General features: G+C 46.9%; 2 protein-coding genes across 7 annotated transcripts in view; one reads left to right on the forward strand and one right to left on the reverse strand.

Annotated features, from left to right (window-relative positions):
• Positions 1-12,629, reverse strand: part of LOC307222181 (uncharacterized protein) — a 214,140-nt gene extending 201,511 nt beyond the window's left edge. Inside the window, exons 1-7 of one of the 3 annotated variants that reach the window (XM_079987349.1) lie at positions 12,517-12,629; positions 11,220-11,311; positions 10,410-10,472; positions 8,539-8,618; positions 7,011-7,141; positions 5,440-5,506; positions 3,333-3,885 (exon numbers count right to left, since the gene is read on the reverse strand). In XM_079987349.1, the coding sequence (XP_079843475.1) occupies positions 3,806-3,885; positions 5,440-5,506; positions 7,011-7,141; positions 8,539-8,618; positions 10,410-10,472; positions 11,220-11,293 (495 nt within the window). In that variant the 5' untranslated portion in view covers positions 11,294-11,311; positions 12,517-12,629 and the 3' untranslated portion in view covers positions 3,333-3,805. The other 2 variants (XM_079987348.1, XR_013841621.1) reach the window with 2 other exon arrangements.
• NMNAT1 (nicotinamide nucleotide adenylyltransferase 1) lies at positions 49-20,972 on the forward strand. 4 transcript variants are annotated; one of them, XM_079987220.1, is made up of 5 exons: positions 49-149; positions 15,149-15,322; positions 15,894-16,077; positions 17,373-17,512; positions 18,005-20,972. In XM_079987220.1, the coding sequence occupies exons 2-5, from the start codon at positions 15,205-15,207 to the stop codon at positions 18,409-18,411; spliced, it is 849 nt and encodes a 282-aa protein (XP_079843346.1). In that variant the 5' UTR covers positions 49-149; positions 15,149-15,204; the 3' UTR covers positions 18,412-20,972. The 4 variants fall into 4 exon arrangements, with proteins under 4 accessions (XP_079843346.1, XP_079843348.1, XP_079843345.1 ...); XM_079987222.1 differs by lacking the exon at positions 49-149 and adding an exon at positions 12,699-12,784; XM_079987219.1 differs by lacking the exon at positions 49-149 and adding an exon at positions 13,319-13,549.
• The last annotated feature ends 2,622 nt before the right edge of the window (positions 20,973-23,594 follow it).

Here is a 23,594-nt window from a genome sequence, read left to right on the forward strand (position 1 = left end):
TCTTTCGGCGCCCGCGACCAATAAGAAGCTTCCCTGTAGGTACTCGTGCAATACTATTCCCCCGCAGGCGGCCAAACCCGCACAGTTCGGTTCCGTCCCTAAAGCGTTGTTGGCCGGAATCTGTCGGGGAAGAGGCACCCTCCAAACTGGTAAGAACCCATTTAGGGGAACTTATGGGGTCGCGATATGAGGAATGGGTGAGTTGTTTTGGATTAGTGCAGGGGTTTTTAATGGCGACTGATGAACCAGCGAGGGGACGGAGCTGTAGTGAAGTCAGGGGACCCTTTGATGACCTCGGAGGCAGAAAGTAGTGCGGTGGTAATAGAAGTTGATATTGTTCATATTTAGCGTGCTTGTGAGTGATGGCGAATGCCAATTTTAACCTGCATTCACGGGGGGGGGGGGCGTGTATCCAGTCGAGATATACACGTTCATGCAGCTGTAAAAGTGTGGTAGCTTTTTTCAGAAAGGGTTAGAATTAAGAATGGGCAACTGAGGATTCATTTCTTAAAATTATATGTGTGATCTTCAGTCACAGCACCCAGGACAGCTCATGGAATAAAACCATAAGTTATAAATACAAGGGCAAAGGGCTGGAGATATGAAGAGGGATTTCACCTGGTGCCAAAAAGATGTTTAGCATGGTAAAAACGGGAATGAGAGGAGAAATAATCACCATCCTGAAATATCTGAACGGCTGTCCCATGGAGAATGGAGCAAGCTTGTTTTCTCCTGCTCCAAAGCGTAGAACCTGAACCAATGGCTTCAAGTTGCAAGAAAGAGGATTCTGACTAACCATCAGGAAGAACTTGGCAAGAGCTGTTTGACACTGGCCATGAGTAGTGGTGGACTCTCCTTTCTTGGAGGCTTTTAAACAGGTTGAATGGCCATTTGTCATGTATAATCTAGCTGAAATTCCTGCACTGAAGAGGGTTGATGACCCTTGAGGTTCCTTCCAACTCTGTAGTTCTATGATTCTATGCTGTTACCTGGTAGCCCTTCCAAATGTAGGAACATAGCAAGCTGCCTTATATTGGGTCAGGCTATTGGCCCATCTAGCTTGGTATTGTCTGCACTGACTGGCAGTAGCACTCCAGGGTTTGGGGCTGGAGTATCTCCCAGCCCTAGCTGGGAATTGACTCTAGGTCCTTCTTCATGCAAAGCAGACACTCTACCACAGAACTATAGCCCTTCCCTGTAATCAAGGCTATGGTGAAATTTAGGCAATGAGGGGGTGTTGTGGATGGGAGGTGAGAGATGTCTTCATGTTTTAAGACATAGATAGAGGAAGTCTGTGCTTTAACATTTTGTATGAACCTTTAAAATAATAATAGTGCATCCAATCTGCTACTCCTGTACGTGGCTCAGCAGGCTGCAGGAAGTCACTCTAAGGTGCAGAGGGGAGCACAAAAGTACTTTAGTGCCGGCCAGTTTGAAACTGCCTTGTGGTACATTTGGCAGAAAATCCATCACAGTAGAAATAGTGTGTATGGTGGGTCATTCTGTTGATCTGCAGCCCAGTTCTTCATGAGGCCCCATGAGGCTGCATTTTCTCTGCAGGTGAATAATTGGTATCAACTTCTCTGAAAGGCTGAGTGTAGGAGTGGTGCTTTTTTGGTTTTTTTAAAGCCAGCCACATTCTTATACCTTTTATAGCAGTGTGACATGTAGACATTTAGCAGGTGAAAGCTCTTCCTGGCAAAAATTGATAACCAAGTAAGTCCCACTCAGAGTAGATCCACTGAAATTAGTGGAACTACATTACTCACATTTTTTAACTTAAATGGCTCTACTCTGTGTACAGTCTACTCTGAGTAAGACTTTTTTTTTTAGTATTACCATTAGTATTATAGTAGTTATATATCCCATCCTTTCTCCAAGGAATTCAAAGTGGTGTACATACTTCCGCCCCTTAATTTAAGCTCCACAACAACACTGTGAGGTGGGTTAGCACTGAGAGGCAGTGACTGCCCAAAGTCATCCAGTGAGCTTAATGGCTGAGTGGGGATTTGAACCCTGGCCTCCCTGGTCCTAGTCCATCACGCTAACCACTACACTACACGGTTTTGCCAAACTTCCCCTATATTCATATCCCACCTTTCCTCCAAGGAACTCAGTGTTGGCATGCACAGTTCTCTCCCCCTTAACCATTTTTTTCCTTGCAACACTCCTTTGATGTAGGTTAGGCTGAGAGACTGTGACTGACCAAAGGCTTCATGGCTGAGTGGGAATTTGAACCCAGGTCCTCATCTGACATTCTAACCACTGCACCACACTGGCTGTGGACTAGCATTGGATACAATGCACAGAGAAAATCTGTATGTTTGGGTTGCTGTTGGGGTGTGGTGCATGGGAGTATGTATCAGCTACATGGCCAGTCCTGCCCCCACTGATGGAAGTTGTAGTTCAGCAACCTCTAGAAAATCATACAGGCTAGCCACCCCTAATATACAGGATCAGGGTGTGTGATTATAAAGGAACCCAAAGTCAGAAACAGCCAGATGTTTTGCTTCTATTTTGTCTAAGAGTCACTGGGCTGAGACGAATAGTTTAAATGAAATCTCTTAATTTCCACCTTTTTAAGGCCCCTTGTGCTTAATGAGGGTGATTTCTGTATAAGCATGCTCAGGATTTATTTAATTCCATTTATTAATCAGTTCCAATAAAATATTTCAAAGCCATTTCACAGTAAAAAGATTGTACTGCATGTTCCCTGGGGTAATCAAAAGTCTTGACCAGGAACTCTGACATAATCTAACTCTGAATTGTTTAATACTACTACTAGATCAGAATTGTAACTTTGCTTAAATTCATCCATTCCTGAAGACAAAATAGTTTTGAAAAATTTTTAAGGCTTCCTAAATACTTTCAAATTCATTGTGAAACAAATGTGAGGTTTGATAATACCTCAATAGAGAGAGTTCTACAGGAGTTAGCTCCTCATTCATTGCTGATCACTAGATTGGCTGCTTTTTAAAAAGCAGAGTAAGATCTATTTCCAATCCAAACGTATTACATATTACTATATTTCAATAGCACCTTCTTAATTTATATGTAACTCTGATTTCCTCTTCACAACAACTCAGCCCTGCTGTATAAAGGTAACAGCCCCATCCATTGCTCCATCCACTTTTTTGCCAGTGCCTGTACACATATTTTGCCCCAGACTATGCCCTTCAGTGGCAGATGGCCCCCAAAGCTTGCCCAGGGGAGAATGTGGCCCTTTCCTTGGAAAAGTTTGACCACTGCTGCAGTAGGTGGAGAAACCCAGCCTGATGGGTGGGGTAATAATAATAATAATAAGAAGAAGAAGAAGAAGAAGAAGAAGGTGGTGCCAGTTTTGTACTGTGGAGTCTGATCACATGATGAAGAGATCTGCTTAGAAGCCATTTTGGCATATAATTTAATAATCCATTTGTGCAGCAAGCTAAACTCCACACACACAAGCACATACCCTAAAGCCAGGCCATTATCTGGAGAGTTAGAGCCTCCCTTCCCAGGAATATACAATCTGACTATTTTAACAAACTGCTGTGCAAAAGGGAATTTTCAGATCGCCTCTACACAGCTGCATGTCCCTTCAGCCTGGCGGGGGGGGGGGGGGAAGCTACCTGAAATCTTTCTGTTGAGAAGAAAGCACCCTCCTAAAAAGTCCCCTTAAAGATAAAAGCGACTGACTTGAGAACAGGCTACTCCCCTCACTTTGAAACTGGAGCTCTGGAGCATCGCCTTCATCTGTCTCTTGTTCCATACCCGTTCCCATAGCAACCCTCTCCCAGTTAATCTGCTGCAAGGAGCTTCTACATTAAGTCAGGAGGACACATACAAAAGGAGGAAAAGGCTTTGAGGGCTTACTGTTTTGCTCCCTTCCCACAAAAAAAGTATCTGTGAATTTTTTTAAAATATTACTCTTTTTTAAAAATTAGTAGAATTTTCTACAAAAAGATTTTGAAAGCCAACAGCCTCCCAGAGCTATCCTTTAAAAAGAATCCTGAAAGCCACGACTCCTCCACCTACTGCACCTCAAAAGGTTGCTTAATGAATAGTTAAAATCTTTGGCTATGAATATCCCCAGATCTGAAGGTCTTCCCACTGTGTCTGCTGCAGAGATCAGTCCGTTTCGAAAAGAGAGAAAGAACGGAAGGCAGTTTAGCAGGGCGCTCATCGTGGTAGGGGCAGACGAATCCAGCCCCTGGCAGATTACAGGTCAGATGTGCCACAGGCAGCCACACTCGGAGACTGGCTCGTAACAGATCCCCGTCTTAGTCTCTTTGTTCAGTATCAAGCCAGGAAAAACCATGTTCACAAGCCAAAATAGTCCCAGGACAGAGAAAAATGCTATAAAGTAGGGTGGGGGGGTGGATGCCATTAGAAGAAAAGATAGCACACTTTTTAATTTGCTGTGCAAGTGCAAAATATCAGGAGAGACCCCAAATATTTCAGCTTTCTTTTCATTTGTTAAAGCTACTAGTCCTCATGATAGTGAAAAACAACTGTGTGTGTGAGCATTTGAAAAGCCAATCCTTTGTGTGCATGCGTAACGGTAAATGCAACTTCCTTTTTCTCTTTTGCCTAAATATTTGCTAAAACTCCCAAAACGGAACACATCAGCGTCGAAGCTTTTGGATAGGCTTCTTTAAATAAGCATGTTTTGAGCAGGCACTGAAAAGAGTACTGTGAAGGTGCCCGCCTGGTGTCAATAGGCAAGGAGTTTCAAAGTATAGGTGCCCCCATACTAAAAAAAATATGATTTTTTTACAACTATGGAACAAGTATTATGTGGAACCTGCAGCAGTGCCAGTACCGCAGACTGAAACAGTCAGGTCAGTGCATATGGGGTAAGATGCTTCTGCAAGTAAACTGGCCCCAAGCTGTTAAGGGCTTTATATGCCAATACAGTGGTACCTCGGGTTACATACGCTTCAGGTTACAGACTCCGCTAACCCAGAAATAGTGCTTCAGGTTAAGAACAGAAATTGTGCTCCGGCGGCGCAGCAGCAGCAGGAGGCCCCATTAGCTAAAGTGGTGCTTCAGGTTAAGAACAGTTTCAGGTTAAGTACGGACCTCCGGAACGAATTAAGTACTTAACCTGAGGTACTACTGTAGTAACACCTTGAATGTGGCCCAGTAACAAACAGACCACCATTGCAGATCTCTTAAATCTCTGCTTTGTGCCTGCTGCAGTCTGAATAGTTTCGACCCACAAAGTGGATGCTATTCATGTTTAAACCAAAAACCTGCCATGTAAAATGGAAAAATGCATTTCATGTCACAGCCTAATTTGACCTTAGCATGTGGCCCTCCAGATATTATAGGACTCCAGCTTCCACCATCCCTGACTATTGGCCATGCTGATGAGAGTTGTCATCCAAAATATCTGGAGGGCACTGAGTTGAAGAGGAAGGTTGTTTTAGCGCAAAGAGGAAACATGATACCTACCGGTTGATACTAGACTGCTCACCGAGAGAGTCACTGATAAGTAATAAAGCTCAGGAGTGGTTTTGGCCTATGGAAGACACAACAGTCCATTCGTTAGAAAAGGAGCTTAAACAATTTTTTTTTAATGATAAGGTCCCATCTTCAGACTTGCAATCTAGTGAGATCCCATAAGGGTCAGAATAACAACCCCAGGCATTGGGAGCGTGTCCTACTGTCTTCAAGGCAGCCTACTCCCAAGTCAGATTGCAGATCAAATACAATGGTACCTCAGGTTACAGACACTTCAGGTTACATACGCTTCAGGTTACAGACTCCGCTAACCCAGAAATATTACCTCGGGTTAAGAACTTTGCTTCAGGATGAGAACAGAAATCGTGCTCCAGTGGCACGGCGGCAGCAGGAGGCCCCATTAGCTAAAGTGGTGCTTCAGGTTAAGAACAGTTTCAGGTTAAGAACGGACCTCCAGAACGAATTATGTACTTAACCCGAGGTACCACTGTAATAAATATATGGAAATACAGTCAAACCTCGGTTGTTGAATGTAATCCATTCTGGAAGACCGTTCGACTTTTGAAACATTTGACAACCAAGGATCAAAGGGTAGTCGGCAAAGCCAGTGGAGAAAAAAGAAAAAAAAACCTCCTTGGAAGCTGTTTGGCTTCCGAAAATCGTTCGAAAACCAGAAGTTACTTCTGGGTTTTTGGCATTCGGGAGCCGAAACGTACTGTAACGGAGGCGTTCGGGAACTGCGGATTGACTGTACTAAAGAGTTATTAAGTTACAGCCCTTCCGTTATGATGTAGGAAGCTTCCTTATTCTGAGTCAGACCATTGGTCTATCCAGCTCAACATGTCTACACTGACTGGCAACGGCTTTCTGGGGTTTTCAGACAGGGAACATTCCCAGCCCTGCCTGGAGATGCTGGGGATTGATCCCTGAGCCTTCTGCATGCAAACAAGTGCCCTACCACTGAGCGATGGTATAATCAGCTCTTGAGCTCCAAAAACTCTGTGAACAACTCAAGAGCTGCTTATATGAGGGAACAAAACTTGGAATTCCTCCAGCCCAGAATTCCATTTTAAAACAAATTGTGTAGGACCTCTGGTTAGGGCCACCCAAAAGCCTCCCCTTATTCTGCTAGCTTGAGGGATGGGGTAAGCTTTTGGTTTTATGCATGCCTAAATATAACAGAGGGACGCGGGTGGTGCTGTGGGTTAAACCACAGAGCCTAGGACTTGCCGATCAGAAGGTTGGCGGTTCGAATCCCCGCAACAGGGTGACCTCCCTTTGCTCGGTCCCTGCTCCTGCCAACCTAGCAGTTTGAAAGCCCGTCAAAGTGCAAGTAGATAAATAGGTACTGCGCCGGTGGGAAGGTAAACGGCTTTTCCGTGCGTTGCTCTGGTTCGCCAGAAGCGGCTCAGTCATGCTGACCACATGACCCGGAAGCTGTACACCAGCTCCTTCGGCCAATAAAGCAAGATGAGCACTGCAACCCCAGAGTCGGCCACGACTGGACCTAATGGTCAGCGGTCCCCTTTACCTTAAATATAACAGAATCAGCAATTACTCACGCATTGTGTGGCTAAGGCAGTAAATACGATGGTGCAAACTCCTTTTGCAAAAGAGGCGCCCCCAAAGATGAAGAAAGTGGTCTTCAGCTCCCATGGAACTGGTTCCAGCATGACCAGAAGCAAAGCCAGCCCTGAAAAGATGGGAGGGGGAGCATTAAGAGTGCTAAAAATGCACTTGCACAGAGACAGGCAGGATGCAGGGCTGTTGACAGGTCATGTAGCAAGTTAGGAAGCTGCCTTAGCTGGAGGCAGGCCACTAGGCCATCTAGGTCAATATTGTCTACACTGACTGGCAGCCGCTCTCCAGGGTTTCAGGCTGGGTTATCTCCCATCCCTCCTGGAGATGCCAAGGATCAAACCTGGGACTGTCTGCATGCAAAGTAGATGATCTGCCACAGAGCTATGGTCATTCCCCTAAACACAAAGTAAAATCCTAGTCCTCATGGTTCTGAATAAAAGGCTGATTTAAACACAGAAAGCTGCAGAGTCAGGCCACTAGTCCATGTCACTCAGTATTGTCTACAATGACTGGCAGTGGCTCTCCAGGGTTTTAGACAGGGGACACCCCCAGCCCAACCTGGAAATGCTGGGGATTGAACCTGGGACTTTCTGCATGCAGAGTTCAGCAGCTGGCTTATGTTTGATGTTTCAAGAAATTGTAGGATATTTCAACTACAAATACACATCACAGAAATACAAAACCTCCAAGTTCCAGCTGCCTTGCTTAACAGCCACAGATTTACCTAGAAGCTTTAAAAATAAGAAAATGCTGGCTGCCATTCCATGTTTCTTGTGGCAATGAGTTTCACAGCTTAATCCAGCATTCTGTAGCGATGCACACCTAGATTCCTAATATTTGCCCCCAGTACTACCTTGATGATGGTGGGCAGCTTCAAGGAAAGGCCCCCAAATGGAGTGTGCAAATGAGCAACAACTCCCGGGTGGTGCCCTCTGCTCGTGCAAACCCTCCATTTGGCACACGTGCTGTGCACTGAGAGACCCTCAATTGCCTTTAGTAGCATAAAAGGGTAAAGGTAAAGGCACCCCTGACCATTAGGTCCAGTCGTGACCGACTCTGGGGTTGCGGCGCTCATCTCGCTTTATTGGCCGAGGGAGCCAGTGTACAGCTGGTCATGTGGCCAGCATGACTAAGCTGCTTCTGGCAAACCAGACCAGCACATGGAAACACCGTTTACCTTCCCACTGGAGCAGTACCTATTTATCTACTTGCACTTTGACGTGCTTTTGAACTGCTAGGTTGGCAGGAGCAGGGACCGAGCAACAGGAGCTCACCCCATCATGGGGATTCAAACTGCCAACCTTCTGATCGGCAAGTCCTAGGCTCTGTGGTTTAACTCACAGCTCCACCCGCGTCCCTTCAGTAGCATACAACCTCTTAAATTGCACCCTTGCTACCCTTGACATATAAAAAAACCACGCAAATTCTGGATAAACAAAATCCTTTTGGGCACATAATTCAGCCCATCTGGCAATGGCAAGAGAGCCAGACAAACCACGGTTTACCCACCAATGGTGAAGAATGTGAAGATGATGCTTCCAACCAGATTGTAGAGGAGGGGCAGACCACAGTAATGAGATGATCTAGGTCTGGAAGAAAAGGGTTGAGGAACCACTGTGGATCTTGAACCAAACGTTTTGGGTCAATATGTGCTTCTTCAGATATAGTCTGTGATGTATACATACCCAAAAGTTTGTACTAGGGTAATTCCAATGCTTTGCCAAGAAAAGCTTAATTCCTCCACCTGTATAAATTATGCCCATTTCCATGTATTTGTCCATTATTTGCATTAATTCATGCTCGTTCAGGGCAACAAAGCTCTTCCCTTGGCAAGTTCTGGTCTCCCTTTTGGCTTCATCCTTGCGCTTTTACACCTGCCTCGGCCACCTTACGAACTAGAAACTTGATTCTTGTATCTTTAATCAGAAGCTGTGGGTTCTCTAGACGCTAAATTCTGTGCCGGCTATCGATATCTGTACTCACAGTTGCAGGATACAAATAGCCCTGCTTTTTTGTATAGCACAGAGCTAGGAGTGCAGGTTAGGAGCACAGGAAGCGGCCTTGTATCTGGTTATCTAGACCAGTGTTGCCTGCTCTGACTGGCAGTCACTCTGCAGGGGCTCAAGCAGAAAGAGGCCTTCCCCACCACCTTGTAACTGGCGATGCTGAGAGTGGGGTGAGGTTGAACCTTGGACCTTCTGCAACTGCAACTCAGGCTAGAGGCCAAATGCATCTCCTCAGGCCTCTCTCTCTCAATCCCTCAGGACTACCTCCTGGGGTAGCCCTCCTTATGCCACTGGGAAAGCGTTTTGTCCCCCAGATGTTGCTGAACTACAACTCCCATCATCCTTGTCCATTGGCAGTGCTTGCTGGGGCTGATGGGAGTTGTAGTCCACATCTGGAAGGCCACAGGTTCCCGCACCTGAGCTAGACCAGTGTCGTTTCCTGTAACAGACTTCTCAAGTTGTTAGGCAGGGATTCTCCAATTCTTCAAGGGCTTTTGCACAGTGCTTGTTGAGAGATCTAAACAGAAGGCAATCCACATCCTTTCTGCCAAATGTGGCCCTCCATCTCTCTCTGAGCCTCAGGCATTCCCTCCCCACACAACACACCCTCTCCCTAGCCCACATCCCTCACTGGTCTTCCTTGAGTGTTTTTGCCTGGTTGGAATGTGGCCTTCCGCTCTGTTCATGCCTCTTGCTTGCCCGCATGGTGTGTGTGTGTGTGTGTGCAGAAACTAGCCTGTGGTGCAAAGGTAAAATTTGCATCTGTTGCTCTGCCCACCACCAGCATGTGGCCCCTGGAAGATTTCGCAGAAGGAGATGCGGCCCTCAAGCTGAAAATGTTTCTCTACCGCTGTTTTACATCAAAAATGAGTTGTTGGACTCCAACTCTCATCATCCCCAGCCAGCATGACCTATGGTTTGGGATGATGGGAGTTGTAGTCCAGCAACACCTGGAAAGGTGGGCTCCTTCTGCTTTTGATGCACCTTCCTATCATAATGGCACCTTACACAGGGCCTGGTGACCACAGTCCCTGAAGCTGTCAACGTAACCCCAAAACAGTCCCACAGAAACTTCCCATTGAATTTTCAGCCCTTCAGGTTTGGAGTTTGAACCTTCAGCCCGTCAAGGGGCGAAAGACTCGATAACCTCCTTGCCAACAGAGATTTAAACCAATAAAGACACCCAAAACCAATTCCAAAATCTTCATGGGCCAGGCTGCGAGCTCTCTCTTCTCAGCGTCAACACCTCGGGATATTCCAGCCAGCTCCCCCCACGTTCTGGAAGGTACGCAAAGGTGTAGAGAGTCGTCGCAAGCAAGACAGGTGGATTTTTTTTATAAAAAAACATCAATAGCAGTGTCCCTTGCTTTGTACCTTAGCAAGATGTAGAGCTGGAAAATGAAAGCAGCAATTCCAAGGGCAAATATAGCAAACTGCCTAAGGGGTGAAAGAGAAAAAACAATGGCGTTTGTTTATTTTTATGTTATGGCATCTGTATCCCACCTTTCCTTCAAAGAGCTTTAGGCGTGGCGTGCTTGGTTTACATCCTCCCCATTTTTATTCCCACAACAGCCCTGTGGGGTAGGTTAGGTAAAGACACACACCCAGAGTCACAACCAGTGACCTTCGTGGCTGAACACGGATTTGAACCCTGGCCTTGCCCAGCTCCTAGCCCAACACTCACAACACGCTGTTACCTGTGGAGGCTGATCGAATAGGGTGAATGGGGTGCTGTCCCACCAACCTCAGCTTCTCCTCAGGAGGATGGGGAGGAAACTAGAATTCTCTGGCTCTGCTTGTCATTGGCTCTGGCCCCACTTATTGTTCAACTCCCTGCCTTCCGCCCCACTGGTCCCAGTGCACACTAGTCACCTGCCAACCCTTGGGGGAAATCACCCGCAGTTCTGGCGGTCACTTGCAAGCAGCGTGTTAAGTGGCAGGTTCTTTTTCTTGCCACCCAACCACCGAAGTCATCAAGGAGCAGCTTGGCGCTGCAGTTGGGTAACATTGGACCAGCCTCCTCTCCCCAACCTGGTGCTTATCCAGATGCACGTTGCATTGCAGGGGGTTGGACTAGATGACCGTTGGGGATCCCTTCCAACTCCATGATTCTACGATACACCTCCCAACAGCCCCAGCCAGCAGAGCCCAAGACACTGGTACGCCCGAGAAAAGGGTTCTTACAGTCTGAGTCGGTGACGCTTTGGGAGCCGTCGGCTGAAGTGGTAGGCTGTGTGAGCTAGGCAGAAATGGATCATAGCGGATCATCCGAGAATCTGCGGAGGAAGAGCAGAGTCCCCCCTTAGGATCAGTGGGTTGATTCTTCGGGAAATTTAACGCAAGACTAGAAGCCTACCCAAATACCAGTTCTTTGCCCAACTTGGGGCCTTACAGATTTTGGGAGTCAGTCTCCAGGTGCCTCACGCTACAGCTCCTGCCGGTGTGGTTGGCTGGAGCTGATGGGAGTTGTAGTCCAAAACATTCAGAGGGCACCAGGTTTAAAAGAGGATCGAAACATATTCATAGAGGAGAGGGCATAAGTGGCTACTAGCCGGGATGGTTATGCTCTACAACTGGATATTACTACCCACAATGGCTATGCTCTCCCTCCATGTAGGAAGCAGGATGCTGGTTCCTGTGCTGTTGTGCTGGGGTCATGCTTTGGGTCTCCCCAGAGGCATCTAGCTGGCCACTGCCTCCTCAGGGATCACATAATAGCATATTAAAGGTAAAGGTAAAGGGACCCCTGACCATTAGGTCCAGTCGTGACCGACTCTGGGGCTGCTGCGCTCATCTCACTTTATTGGCCGAGGGAGCCGGCGTACAGCTTCCGGGTCATGTGGCCAGCAGGACTAAGCCGCTTCTGGCGAACCAGAGCAGCGCACAGAAACACCGTTTACCTTCCTACCGGAGCGGTACCTATTTATCTGCTTGCACTTTTGACGTGCTTTTAAATGCTAGGTTGGCAGGAGCAGGGACCGTGCAACGGGAGCTCGCCCCGTCATGGGGATTCAAACCGCCAACCTTCTGATCAGCAAGTCCTAGGCTCTGTGGTTTAGCCCACAGCGCCACCCGCATCCCTTAATAGCATATAAGTAACAATTAAAACAAGGCTTCTGAGAAACGAGTTCTTGAGCGTGCACAGAGCGCCTCTACCTCACAATGCATATTATGTGTGTGGTTATGGTTAGAGACATCTGAGGGAAGGAATGGTATGTATATTTAATATTAGAGTGGAGGTGGGGTGATAATTGCATACATTGGATATTTAGAAATCCACAACATCCAAGAGAGGCAGTGTTCCTGAGTATGTGAAGAGTTCATATGAGCAGGTCTGAGTCTTCCTCCTCATCTACAGAAATCTGCAAGGAGGAGGGAGAGAAGGGGGAAAACTAACAGCTTCCACCCGGGGGAGACCCCCGGCACAGTTCCGTTAGGGAACTCGGACCCTTCACCATTTCCTTCCCCCTTTTAACCTTACCAGCAGCACCAGATGCCTCGATGAGGTTCGGCACCGCCTGGCGAAGTCGCCGCTTGCAGCCTCTCTGCAGCCGCAGTGGTCGGGCTTTCTCGCCGCCGCCGTCTTCCTCCGGCCCCTGGATCGCCCTCTGCGCGGCCCGCGTAAGCCCCCCGCGGATCGCCGTCCCGTGCGGCCGCTGCTCGTTCCCCTAAAGGCAGGCGACCCGGTGCAGGCGGCGGCAGGCAGCACCGCCTGCTGCCCGGGAGCTTTCAGCTGATCGCTCGATCAGGTTACAGGATCGCTTTCATTCATTCCCCCACGTTTCTAGCCCGGGGCGGAGCTCCGAAGACTACAACTCCCATCATCCCTGCCTATTGCCCTTGCTGGATGGGGCTGGTGGGAGTTGAGAGTCCAGCAAACACTCGGGAGGGACCGGCAGGATCCCCATCTCTGAACGAGGCAACCCACTGCCTTTCCTCCACCACAAAACTCTCTTGGCATCTTCTAATGCAAGGACTCCAGCTTCTACCACGCTGGGGCCTAATGGGAAAAGTTCCAGTGCAGGGGTTCCAAAATTTTTCTCACTTGACAATTGCTGAGAGTTTTGGTGGAACGCTTAAATTATTATTTCCCCCCTCTCACTGTAGGAACCGCAGTGCGCTGCTTTGACGTTGGTGGGTTTGCTTGTTTTGCAGTGAAGCAGCATGTGAATTTTATGAAATTAAAAAAAAAATCAGTCAACAAATAGTGGAACTTTAGATGTGCAGATTAAAGGGCAGTTTTGAAAGTGGGAGTCCAGGGCTTGAGGCCTGTGGGATAGGGCCAAAACAGTGTGTTTTCTTTAAGGCCCTGCTGGAATTCTCAGTGATTTATTTACTGCCTGGGTAGCGATGGAGAAAGTTGGGCTCTGCAACTGGCTTTGAATAAAACAAGTGTATTTTCTCATATGTGTTGCGTATGTCTGCAATTGTTCATAGTTTGCTTAATTCTGATTTTGCTGGAGAAGGGGCAAAAAGCTACAAGGCAACATTGGAAAGCTGCCAGCTACAAATTGGTAAGAGTCTGCGTAATGTCTGCACATTTAACTGTGGCAACGCATTGCAGTAGAGCTATAGTTCCCTGTGCAAGGTTCGATCTGTGCTAGATTTTTACAAGTGGTGACATGAGAAGAGCAGAAAAGTAAGAGGGGTTGAAAGTGAGAAGTAAAGGAAACAATGTTAGAAGGGATGAAAGAAGAGAGATGAATTTTTCTCCTACATTGAAGTTGCAACAATTTCACATCACTCATCTGTGTCACAACCTCAGATGCATCTCTTGGTTACAACTAATTGTCTTGCCCCTTTTGAAAGGGAGAATGAACATCCTGTTTATTCTCCAGTTGACAACTGTCTGGTTATTTCATGAGGAAAGGTTTTTTTATTGTATTCTTATTATTCTTATTCTTATTCTTATTCTTATTCTTATTCTTATTATTAATTTAGTGCTTATACAGTCATACCTCGGGTTAAATACGCTTCGAGTTGAGCATGTTCGAGTTGCGCTGCATGGCAACCCGGAAGTAACGGAGTGCGTTACTTCCAGGTTTCGCCGCTTGCGCATGCGCATGCACTCAAAATGACGGCATGCACAGAGGCGGTGAAAAGCGACGCACGTGTATGCGCGCAGATACGTTTATCTCTAGATGAGAACAGGGCTCCGGAATGGATCCCGTTCGTATCTAGAGGTACCACTGTATGTTGTAAACTGCCCTGTGATTTCCCAACTGATGAGCTACAGTTGTACCTTGGTTCTCAAACGCCTTGGTACTCAAACAACTTGGAACCCAAACACTGCAGACCCAGAAGTAAGTGTTCCAGTTTGCAAACTTTTTCTGGAAGCCGAACATGCTCTGTTTTGAGTGTTACATTGATTTGAGTGCCACGCTTCCGTTTTGAGTGTTGCTGACTCTGACTGAAATCTTACAGAGAACACAGAGAGAAAATGGCTGCTACTTATAAGGAGAATGAGTCACATGTCAGAGTGACTCAACAGTTAGCAGTTAGGCCTGAATAACTTTAGTAGGCCCAAATGATTGTGCAGTCCCAGCACTTCCCAGCCTGCTTTGCTGCTTCTGCTCTCATGTGTCTTTGTCACATGACACAATGGTTTCGTTAGATAGTAAAATTCATGTTAAATTGCTGTTTTAGGAGTTGTTTTTAAACAGGCATGGGCAAACTCCGGCCCTCCAGATGTTTGGGACTGCAATTCCTATCACCCCTAGCTAACAGGACCAGTGGTCAGGGATGATGGGAGTTGTAGTCCCAAACATCTGGAGGGCTGGAGTTTGCCTATGCCTGTTTTTAAAAGTCTGGAATGGATTAATCCAATTTGCATTACTTTCTATGGGAAAGTGCACCTTGGTTTTGGAACGCTTTGGTTTTGGAACAGACTTCCGGAATGGATTAAGTTTGAATACCAAGGTACCACTGTACAGTCTTTTGCTCAACCCACAATAGCACAGGAAGCTGCCTGGTACTGAGACAGATTGTTGGTGCTGCCTTTTGTGCGTCTACATGACGGTAACTTCTGCTTAGCCTCTTGTATTTCAGATATATACATATATAATTGCTTCCTTTGAAACTGAACCTGAGCTCCTCCTTCTCCTCGCTTGCAGTGTGTGGTGGTGTTGACTCACCCTTCCCTCTGCATCTGTGGCTCCAGCCAAGTCAGATGGAGAATTCGGACGACAGGACCGAGGTGGTGCTCCTGGCCTGCGGGTCCTTCAACCCCATCACCAACATGCACCTCCGACTCTTCGAACTGGCAAGAGATCACCTGCACGAAACAGGTAACCCCTGCTGCTCCTTTGAGGACCAGCTCGGAATCCTACTTTATCAGTCAAATACAGAAATAGCTTAAGTAGTTTGCTGGTTTGTGTCATCGTTTATTTTTATTTCTTATCGGTTAGGAGAGAGGAGGGAGAGGGCAAAGAAAGCTGGTGGCGAATAATCTATAAAATATTGTTCAGCTGAGCTACCCCTTGGGAAGCTGTTAAGTCTCCACCTTTCATTCACCAGTATACTGCCTTCTTGAAACACTTGTCATGATGTTATTTCAATACAGTCATACCTCGGGTTACAGCTGCTGCAGGTTGCATTTTTTCGGGCTGCGGACTGCCAAAACCTGGAAGTACTGGAACAGATTACTTCCAGGTTTTGGTGGTCGCACATGCGCAGAAGCACCGAATCGCAACCTGCATATGCGCAGACGCGGATTGCGAACGAGCATCCCGCACGGATCATGTTCGCAACCCGAGTGTCCACTGTACTGGTATTCAACAATATGGCGATTTATTGCACAGCCCTAGTCCATCGTCCCAACAACCCAACCCCCTGGCTCTTGCCTTTTGTTGCATTCAGGGAGATACAAAGTGGTGAAAGGGATTATTTCACCTGTGGGTGACGCATACAAGAAGAAAGGCCTCATCAGCGCAAGGCACCGGGTGACTATGGCGAGGCTCGCAGCGGAGAGCTCTGACTGGGTGGAAGTGGATGACTGGGAGAGCAACCAAAAGGAGTGGCAAGAGACCATCAAAGTCCTCAGGTATTGCCAGGGCTGAGTGTGTCCCACTGTAGCTCAGCGGTAGGGCATCCGCTTTGCATTCAGAGGGTCCCGGGTTCAATCCCAGGCATCTCCAGGTAGAGCTGGGAATGTCTCCTGCTTGAATCCCTACAGAGCTGCTGCCAGTCAGTGTAGACAACACTGAGCTAGATGGAGCAAGGATCTGCTTCAGTATACGGCCAACCTTCCAACAAGCTTTTTAAGTGGGGATGTGTCACAGCCTGCATCTGTATTTGAATTACTTTTAGACAATGTTTTTAGATGTTTTCATTGTTTTGAAACCATGCCAGACCCTGTTTAGCTTTGTGATGTGCTATCAGGTTTTTTTTTTTTGCCGCAACACTAGGTTTTTTATCGTTTGCCACACTGGTCTCCTTCGGGAGGAAGGGTGGGATATAAATGCTTAATAATCCTCTCCTCCCCCTCCCTTTTTCTTTTTTTCCTCCCTCTCTATTTTCTCCTCTCTCCTCCCCCCACTTCTCTGCCCCCACCTTCAATCCCACATTGCCTCAGACTGACTGGAAATATCTCAGAAATGTCTCAAACTGACCGTAATTGACCTGTATGAAGGTTTCCACGATATAAAAACAGAGACACTGAGTGTACTCTTGTTGCTTATGGAAAATATTTTAATAAAAACATTTTTAAAAATATAATAAAAACAAATGTTCAATAATGATAATGATACTGTTGTTGTTGTTTTTCTTCTTGTTGTTGTTAATAATAATAAATAGTACAGCTTCCTATGTCTGAAGAGCTGGCAGTAGCTCAGTGGTAGAAACCATACTGTGCATGCAGAAAGTTTGAGGTTCATTTTCCTGCAATCCCAGGTAGCTGGATCAATCTCCAGCAGCAACAGAAATGGAAGCCCTGCCTCCATTCCTCTCCCCTTACTTTGCTGCTTCCCCTCTCTCTGATTCTAGATTGTAAGTCCCCCTGCAACAGTCTATTCTCCTCTTGTGTGTTCTAAATCTGGGGTAGAGAGCTGTCTGTGATGCACTACGTTAGCCTTCAGCAGTCTGCTGCTCTCTAGATGGTTTGGACTACAACTCCCATCAGCCCCAAGCAGCGAGGTCATGATACGTGGGAGCTGATGGGAGCTGGAGTCTAAACCATCTGGAGGACAGCCATACTGGTGAAGGCTGTGCTGTGTGTTCATGCGGAGCTGTATTTGCAATAGATAAGAATGGGGAGGTTTTTCCCCCAAGGGATCCAAAAGAGAAAAACATATCACCACACCCTCTTTCGTTTTTTAAAGTCATCCTTTTGTGTCACAGGTATCACCAGCAGAAGCTGAAACGTTCGTGTCTCGCTAACAGCTTTGATGAAGTAGCTCCTTTGAACAAAACGGGGAAGAAGAGAAAACGGGAATCGGGCAGGCAAGTCCCCGTCAGCCGGAATCAACCCCTAACAAAAGGTTCATTTAATATCAAAATTGTAGTGAGCCAGCCATCTCGTATCCAGCGTTGCTCGGAAATTCTAAGGGGGGAAAACCCAGTGTGGTGTTGAAATCAGTAGTTAAAATCAGTGCAGTTTTTAAAGGTTCAGTCCGCCAAAGAATTGTGGGAAGTGAAGTTTGTTGAAGGTTCTGAGAGTTGTTAGAAGACCTTCTCCCAGAGCCACAGTTCCCAAAAGGATTTAACTATCAATCCCTCTTCCCAGGGAACTCTGGGAATTGTAGTTCTGTGAGGGGAATAGGGGTCTTACTAACAACTCTCAGCACCCGTAACAAACGAACTACAACTCCCATGGTTCTTCCCATGACTCTTTAAAATGGCATGACACTGCTTTGAATGTGTAGCGTTTTCACACCAGGGACACACAGCTCTCTGGCTTTAAGTCCTAGACCGGGAGAAATGCTGCAGAGCTCCTAACCCAATAATAATTCCTGTCCCTCCCATTTTGCTAGGTGTCCCCCCTCAGCTGAAGTTGCTCTGTGGGACAGACATCTTGGAGTCCTTTGCAGTCCCCAACCTCTGGAAAGCAGAAGACATCGCGGAAATCGTGGCCAACCACGGCATGGTGTGCATTAGCAGGGTGGGGAATGACGCCCAGAAATTCATCTATGAATCCGAGGTGCTGTGGAAGCACAAGGAGAGCATCCACATAGTGCAGGAGTGGATTGCCAACGACATCTCTGCCACCAAGATCCGGAGAGCCTTGCGGAGGGGCCAGAGCATCCGATACCTGGTGCCAGACACAGTTCAAGCTTACATCAAGCAGCACGACCTGTACACTGCAGAGAGCGAAGATCAGAATTCAGGAGTCATCCTCGCTCCGTTTCAGAGATACACGAGGGAGGCCAAAAATAACTGAAGGTGTGGTGGCGGGGCTGGTCCATATGGGCAGGTGGGATGCTAGCCTGCCAGCTTCAGTCTTGATTCCTCCAGACCCCTCCTTCCTAGAGAGTTCCTGGCTGTCGCATTCCTCCTCTTTAGTCTCAGTGATGCCCCTTGTAGAACACAACAGCAAGGAGGATGAAGGCAACATTGGAGTGAGTTGGCTCTGCCCATCATTGGCTCTGGCTCCACTCACCACTGGGCTCCCTACCTTACGCCCCATCAGTCCCAATGGGCACCAGCCCCCATTGATTTTGAACAATCCATATTTAGATGGGAAAGGGAGGTGAGAGAGGGAGGGCTGGGGCAACCTTTGAGAGTTTTATCAGCTTAGAGTTTTATTAGTGTGTTTTATCAGCTTAGCACTGTCACAGTCCCCAAAGCCATCCCCTTGCATGCCAGGGACTGGGGCCTTATGTAGAATTGCCAGCTGACGTGTCAAAATCACACACACACACACACACACACACACACACAGAGCTTCTCAGCCTTTCTCAGCATCTTCATCGGTGGAAACCAGCAAGTGATTCTTTTCAAGGCACAATTGCCTGAGAGTGCCCGTGAGTTGAGCACAGGATCTGGCTGCTGGTCGAGAGGTTGGCAACCAACCCAACTATGCGAACCTGAATCCCAAGCATTGCATAGTCTTCTACTTAAACACACGAACAACAGGCCTGATTGTAATGCACCAGCACTTCTCTTCTTTAGGACAGGCCTGCGGAACTTTGGGCACTGAGGTTGGACAGAACCCTTCTGTTCTTTGCTGTCCCAGGCAGGCAGCGAGACTGGGAGGTTTTTTGAGCCCACTATGAGCCAGTATATACAACACACGGTGTATCACCTCCAGCTGGGTGAACCAGGAGTTATTCAGGCCTGTTCTGCTGTCCCCTTGAGCTGCTAAGCACTATTGTGCAGCCTTTGGCCTCCCCCAGAGGTAAAGTCTGCAGAACAACTGTGACTAAAGGGTGGAATGGACACACTCACTTCTGATTGAAATCTGGCATCTTGGCAACAAGAGTTGAATGCTTGCTTTATTACTTTGAATTTCCTTGATTCTAAGAATATGTGATTGACTACTCTTCCGGTGTGCAAACTGGTCACATAGCCCTTGTCCACTCTAAATGCCACCTAGAATTTGAAGTGCCTTGCAGGTTCACCAGCTCCTACATTCAGTGGCATTCTCCCCCTCTTGTTCGTTTGACCCCTGCCCCTACTTTCCCAACTGTGGTTGCAGACTCTGCTTTGCAGGTAACAATGATAACTGTGAACTGAATGTATCACACTGAACCTGGTGGTCAGAATTACATTTCCACCAGTTTTAATCTTAACCATGGTTAGCTCAAACCAGAGTTTGCACACCCAGTTCCAACCTAGCTGCAGACTCTGAATTGAAGATAGCTATGGTAAGCTATCAATGCACAAGTAGCTATGGCTAGCTCCCAAAGGAGACAGATAAGGGAATATGTGACCAACAGAGAAGGAAGAGCAGGAACCAAGAGGAGGTTTTCAGTCTCCTCTCCAGTTTTCCTCTACATGAATGCATATTGGGAAATGCTTTTCACAGAAAGACTGCATGCCTTTGAATCTTTTAGCTCTGTTGGTTCAGAGCCGCCAACAGAAAAGAAAAGAAAAATCAACAAAGCTTTGGTCCTCTTAAACTTCCATGACTCACACATCAATTGAACAGAATTTGTGTATGTTTCCCCCCAGCACTGCCATGTGATTCAAGAAATAAACTATAGGGGCTATTAAAAGAGATCTCAAAAGATGTTGTAGCATATACCACCGCCACCCTGAGGTGATGTTATTAAATGATACTGGGATTTGCATGAAGAAAGAACATAGAATATTAGTGAGTAATTTAATTTAGCTGGAGCAAGAATGTTCCTTGTAAAAACAAGAGGAGAAGAACAACAGGAAAAGGAAAAACTGTGACAATGTGTTAGCAACCTGCAACTATCGCCATTCAACAAAGCAATCACAAGGTGATAATGCATTTATTGTTTGTTATATTTTGTAAGATTGGGGAGAATGATCACATACTAGAGAAAGAACAACGCACAAGAAAACCTACAAAGGCTATCAGTGTTGTTATGTTTCACATAATGAGTGTAACAGATGAGGATTTGTCTTTATTCAGTTACTGAATGTTCTTGTATATTGTGTGTGTGTGTGTGTGTGTGTGTGTAAAACATACATGCACACACAAGTACCCTTTTCAATTTTTGGTGACTTTCTTCTTTACAATTATTATTTTTTAAATGAATAATTAACAAGAACAGAACAGGGTCAAGAGTTTTTTGTTTATGGTCAACTTTCATTGCAAAATCGCACTTTGCCCTCCCCACAGCTGCACAACCAACCCTTTAAAATCATAATGCTGTAGTGTGAGAGCGTTTGTGTGTGTGCCCCTGCACTTTACCTCTGCAATGCTAGAGAGGCGCTGTGCATGAGCCAGGAGATCAACATGTGATACTTTGATAACTTCCTTACTCAACAAGTTTAGAATATTACAATAAAATCAGTATGACGAAATCAGTTCACAAGCTGAGTGTGTTCCTTTTGCACTGGGATGGAGGGCCTTTCCCTTCTGGGCAACTTTCCTGGGGCCGCATACCAGTGGTGGGCAGAGCAACAAATATAAATTTTACCTTTGTACAGGGGGCTAGTTTCTACGCCCACCCACACCCTCGCTTCTGCATGCCTCCATCCAGACAAGGCAGGAGCATGATCAGAGCTGAAGGACATAGTCCAGCCAGGCAGAAATGCATGAGGAGGGGGAGAAGGAAGGACAACGAGAGGCATGGCCTGGGGGGAGGTGTAGCTTGTCAAGAATCCCAAGGGCCAGATAGACAGGACTGGAGGCCACATTTGACACCTGGATCTAAGAAAAAAGCTTTTTTTCCTTGTCAGAGAAACTCACCAAATCAGCTCAGCCAAGCAAGACTATGGCTTATGTTTGGTTAAGGGATATTGCCACTTGAGTTTTCAACAAATCCCAAATCCCTTTATATATTAGAGGGACGAAGAACCATTTTTCAGCCTGAGGTTCACAACCTCCCAGGGCAGAGTTCCAGTGGAGCATTGAGACGAAGGCACAAGTGGGTGAATTTACTCCAACCAGGGGTCATTTACTCCAACCTCCTGCAAGGCAGGAATCTCAACACTCAGCCCCCTTTCCAATTTGAAGCCATACCAGACCCTGCTTAGCTTTGCAAATGTGCTAGCAGTTTTATTGCTACACTACTAGGAGAACTGAATATAAGTGTTACCTTTGTACCAGAAGCTAGTTCCCATTTGTACTGACATACCACACTCTGCACACACACACACACACACACACACACACACACACACACACGCATACCCCATCTAGGCATGCAAGAGGCACCACAGCCCGTAACGGGTGTATGTGTAAGTGAGTGCACGAACTATTTTGATTAAAAATCAAGACTGTTCCCTTTTTGTTATCCCATGAGGTAGAGAACAATGGTGCACGAAGGACAGGAAGGCGACTCTGAGGTCTGGTATTGCAATCCCAGATGGTCATGCAACTTGGAGAGACTTGGGACGACCAGAAATGTGGTCAGAGTTCGAGGTCTCTGCTGTGACCACAACCTACTTCTGCAGAAGTTGCTAAATTGTTGAGGGCACCAGGGTGTTTGCCCACCCAAAATAGTCTGATTAACTTGAGTTTTATGCCCCCCCGTATATATATATATACTTTGGCTGTAGCGTATTGCAGAGCAAAGGTAGCACATGAGAGTTTATTCATCCTCTTATCTGCTTAGCCTTATCTAAACATAAGAACAGCCAAGTTGCTGGATCAGGCCAAAGGCCTATCTAGTCCAGCATCCTCTTTTCACAGTGGCCAGCCATGTGCCTCTGGGAATCCTGCAAACAGCACTTGAGCACAACAGTACTCTCTCCACATGTGGTATTCAGAGGCATACTGTCTCCAACTGTGGAGGTGGGGCATCTGATTATGTTCACGTTTATAGTACATAAACAGGGTGCAATGCACAGGCTGAAGGGCCTCTGTCACTGCCTAGAGGACCAAGGACCACTGGGTAGTTGCAGCTGTTCTTCCCAATTAAATGGGCCTTAGATCCAGGTGAGACATAAGTAAGCCCTTCTGCTTATGGGGCACAATCAGCTTGTGGAACTCACTGTCACAAGGTGTGGCGGCAGACCCTAACTTAAGGGATGAGAAAAATGCATGGACCTGTCAGAGTAGACCCACTGAAATTGATGGCCATGGCTAACATAGGCCCATTTATTTCTGTGGGTAGGACCTGAATGGATACAACCTTATTAGTCTTTATGTTGAGTTTTCATCTTGTGAGGCAGTCTATCTTTAATTGCTATTACTTTAATTGTTATCAATCAGTACACGGATAGCTCCGTTGGTTAGATCACAGTGCCAATAATGCCAAAGTTGTAGGTTCGATCCTTGTAAGGGACAGCTACATATTCCTGCACTGTAGGGGGGTTGGACTAGATGATCCTCAGAGTCCCTTCCAACTCTTACTGGAGGTTTTTTTTAAAAGTTGCTTTGCATACAATTCTGTAGCAGAGGAGGGAAACAGCGAAGGCCTCTTTTCTGGCTTCCCATAATCATGACTGGAAACTGCTGGAAAGGAGATCCTGGTTTAGGCTAAGGCTGGGGAGCCTGTGGCCTTCCAGATGTTGGGATTCCAACTCCCATCAGCCCCTGCCAGCAAGGCCAATGGTCAGGGGGTGATGGAAACTAGCCCCATCAACACTGAATGGGCCAAGGTGTCCCCATCCCTGGAAAGAGTCTTGAGCTGAGTCTTGGGCACTTTCTTGTACCCGTATTAAAAAGTAAAGGGGACCCCTGACCATTAGGTCCAGTCGTGACCGACTCTGGGGTTGTGGTGCTCATCTCGCTTTATTGGCCGAGGGAGCCGGCGTACAGCTTCCGGGTCATGTGACCAGCTTCCGGGTCATGTGGCTTCTGGCAAACTAGAGCAGCGCACAGAAATGCCATTTACCTTCCCGCTGGAGCGGTACCTATTTATCTACTTGCACTTTGACGTGCTTTCAAACTGCTAGGTGGGCAGGATCAGGGACCGAGCAACGGGAGCTCACCCCGTCACGGGGATTCGAACCACCAACCTTCTGATCGGCAAGTCCTAG

Source organism: Podarcis cretensis, assembly GCF_951804945.1.
Source record: "Podarcis cretensis genome assembly, chromosome: 8".
NCBI classification, from domain to species: Eukaryota; Metazoa; Chordata; class Lepidosauria; order Squamata; family Lacertidae; genus Podarcis; species Podarcis cretensis.

Coding starts and splice junctions, on each gene's coding strand:
- NMNAT1 (XM_079987219.1), top strand. CDS start 13,453: ATGTCTGCAATTGTTCATAGTTTGCTTAATTCTGATTTTGCTGGAGAA. Junction 13,550..15,148: donor AAGCTGCCAGCTACAAATTG/GTAAGAGTCTGC, acceptor CCTCGCTTGCAG/TGTGTGGTGGTGTTGACTCA. Junction 17,513..18,004: donor GAATCAACCCCTAACAAAAG/GTTCATTTAATA, acceptor CCATTTTGCTAG/GTGTCCCCCCTCAGCTGAAG.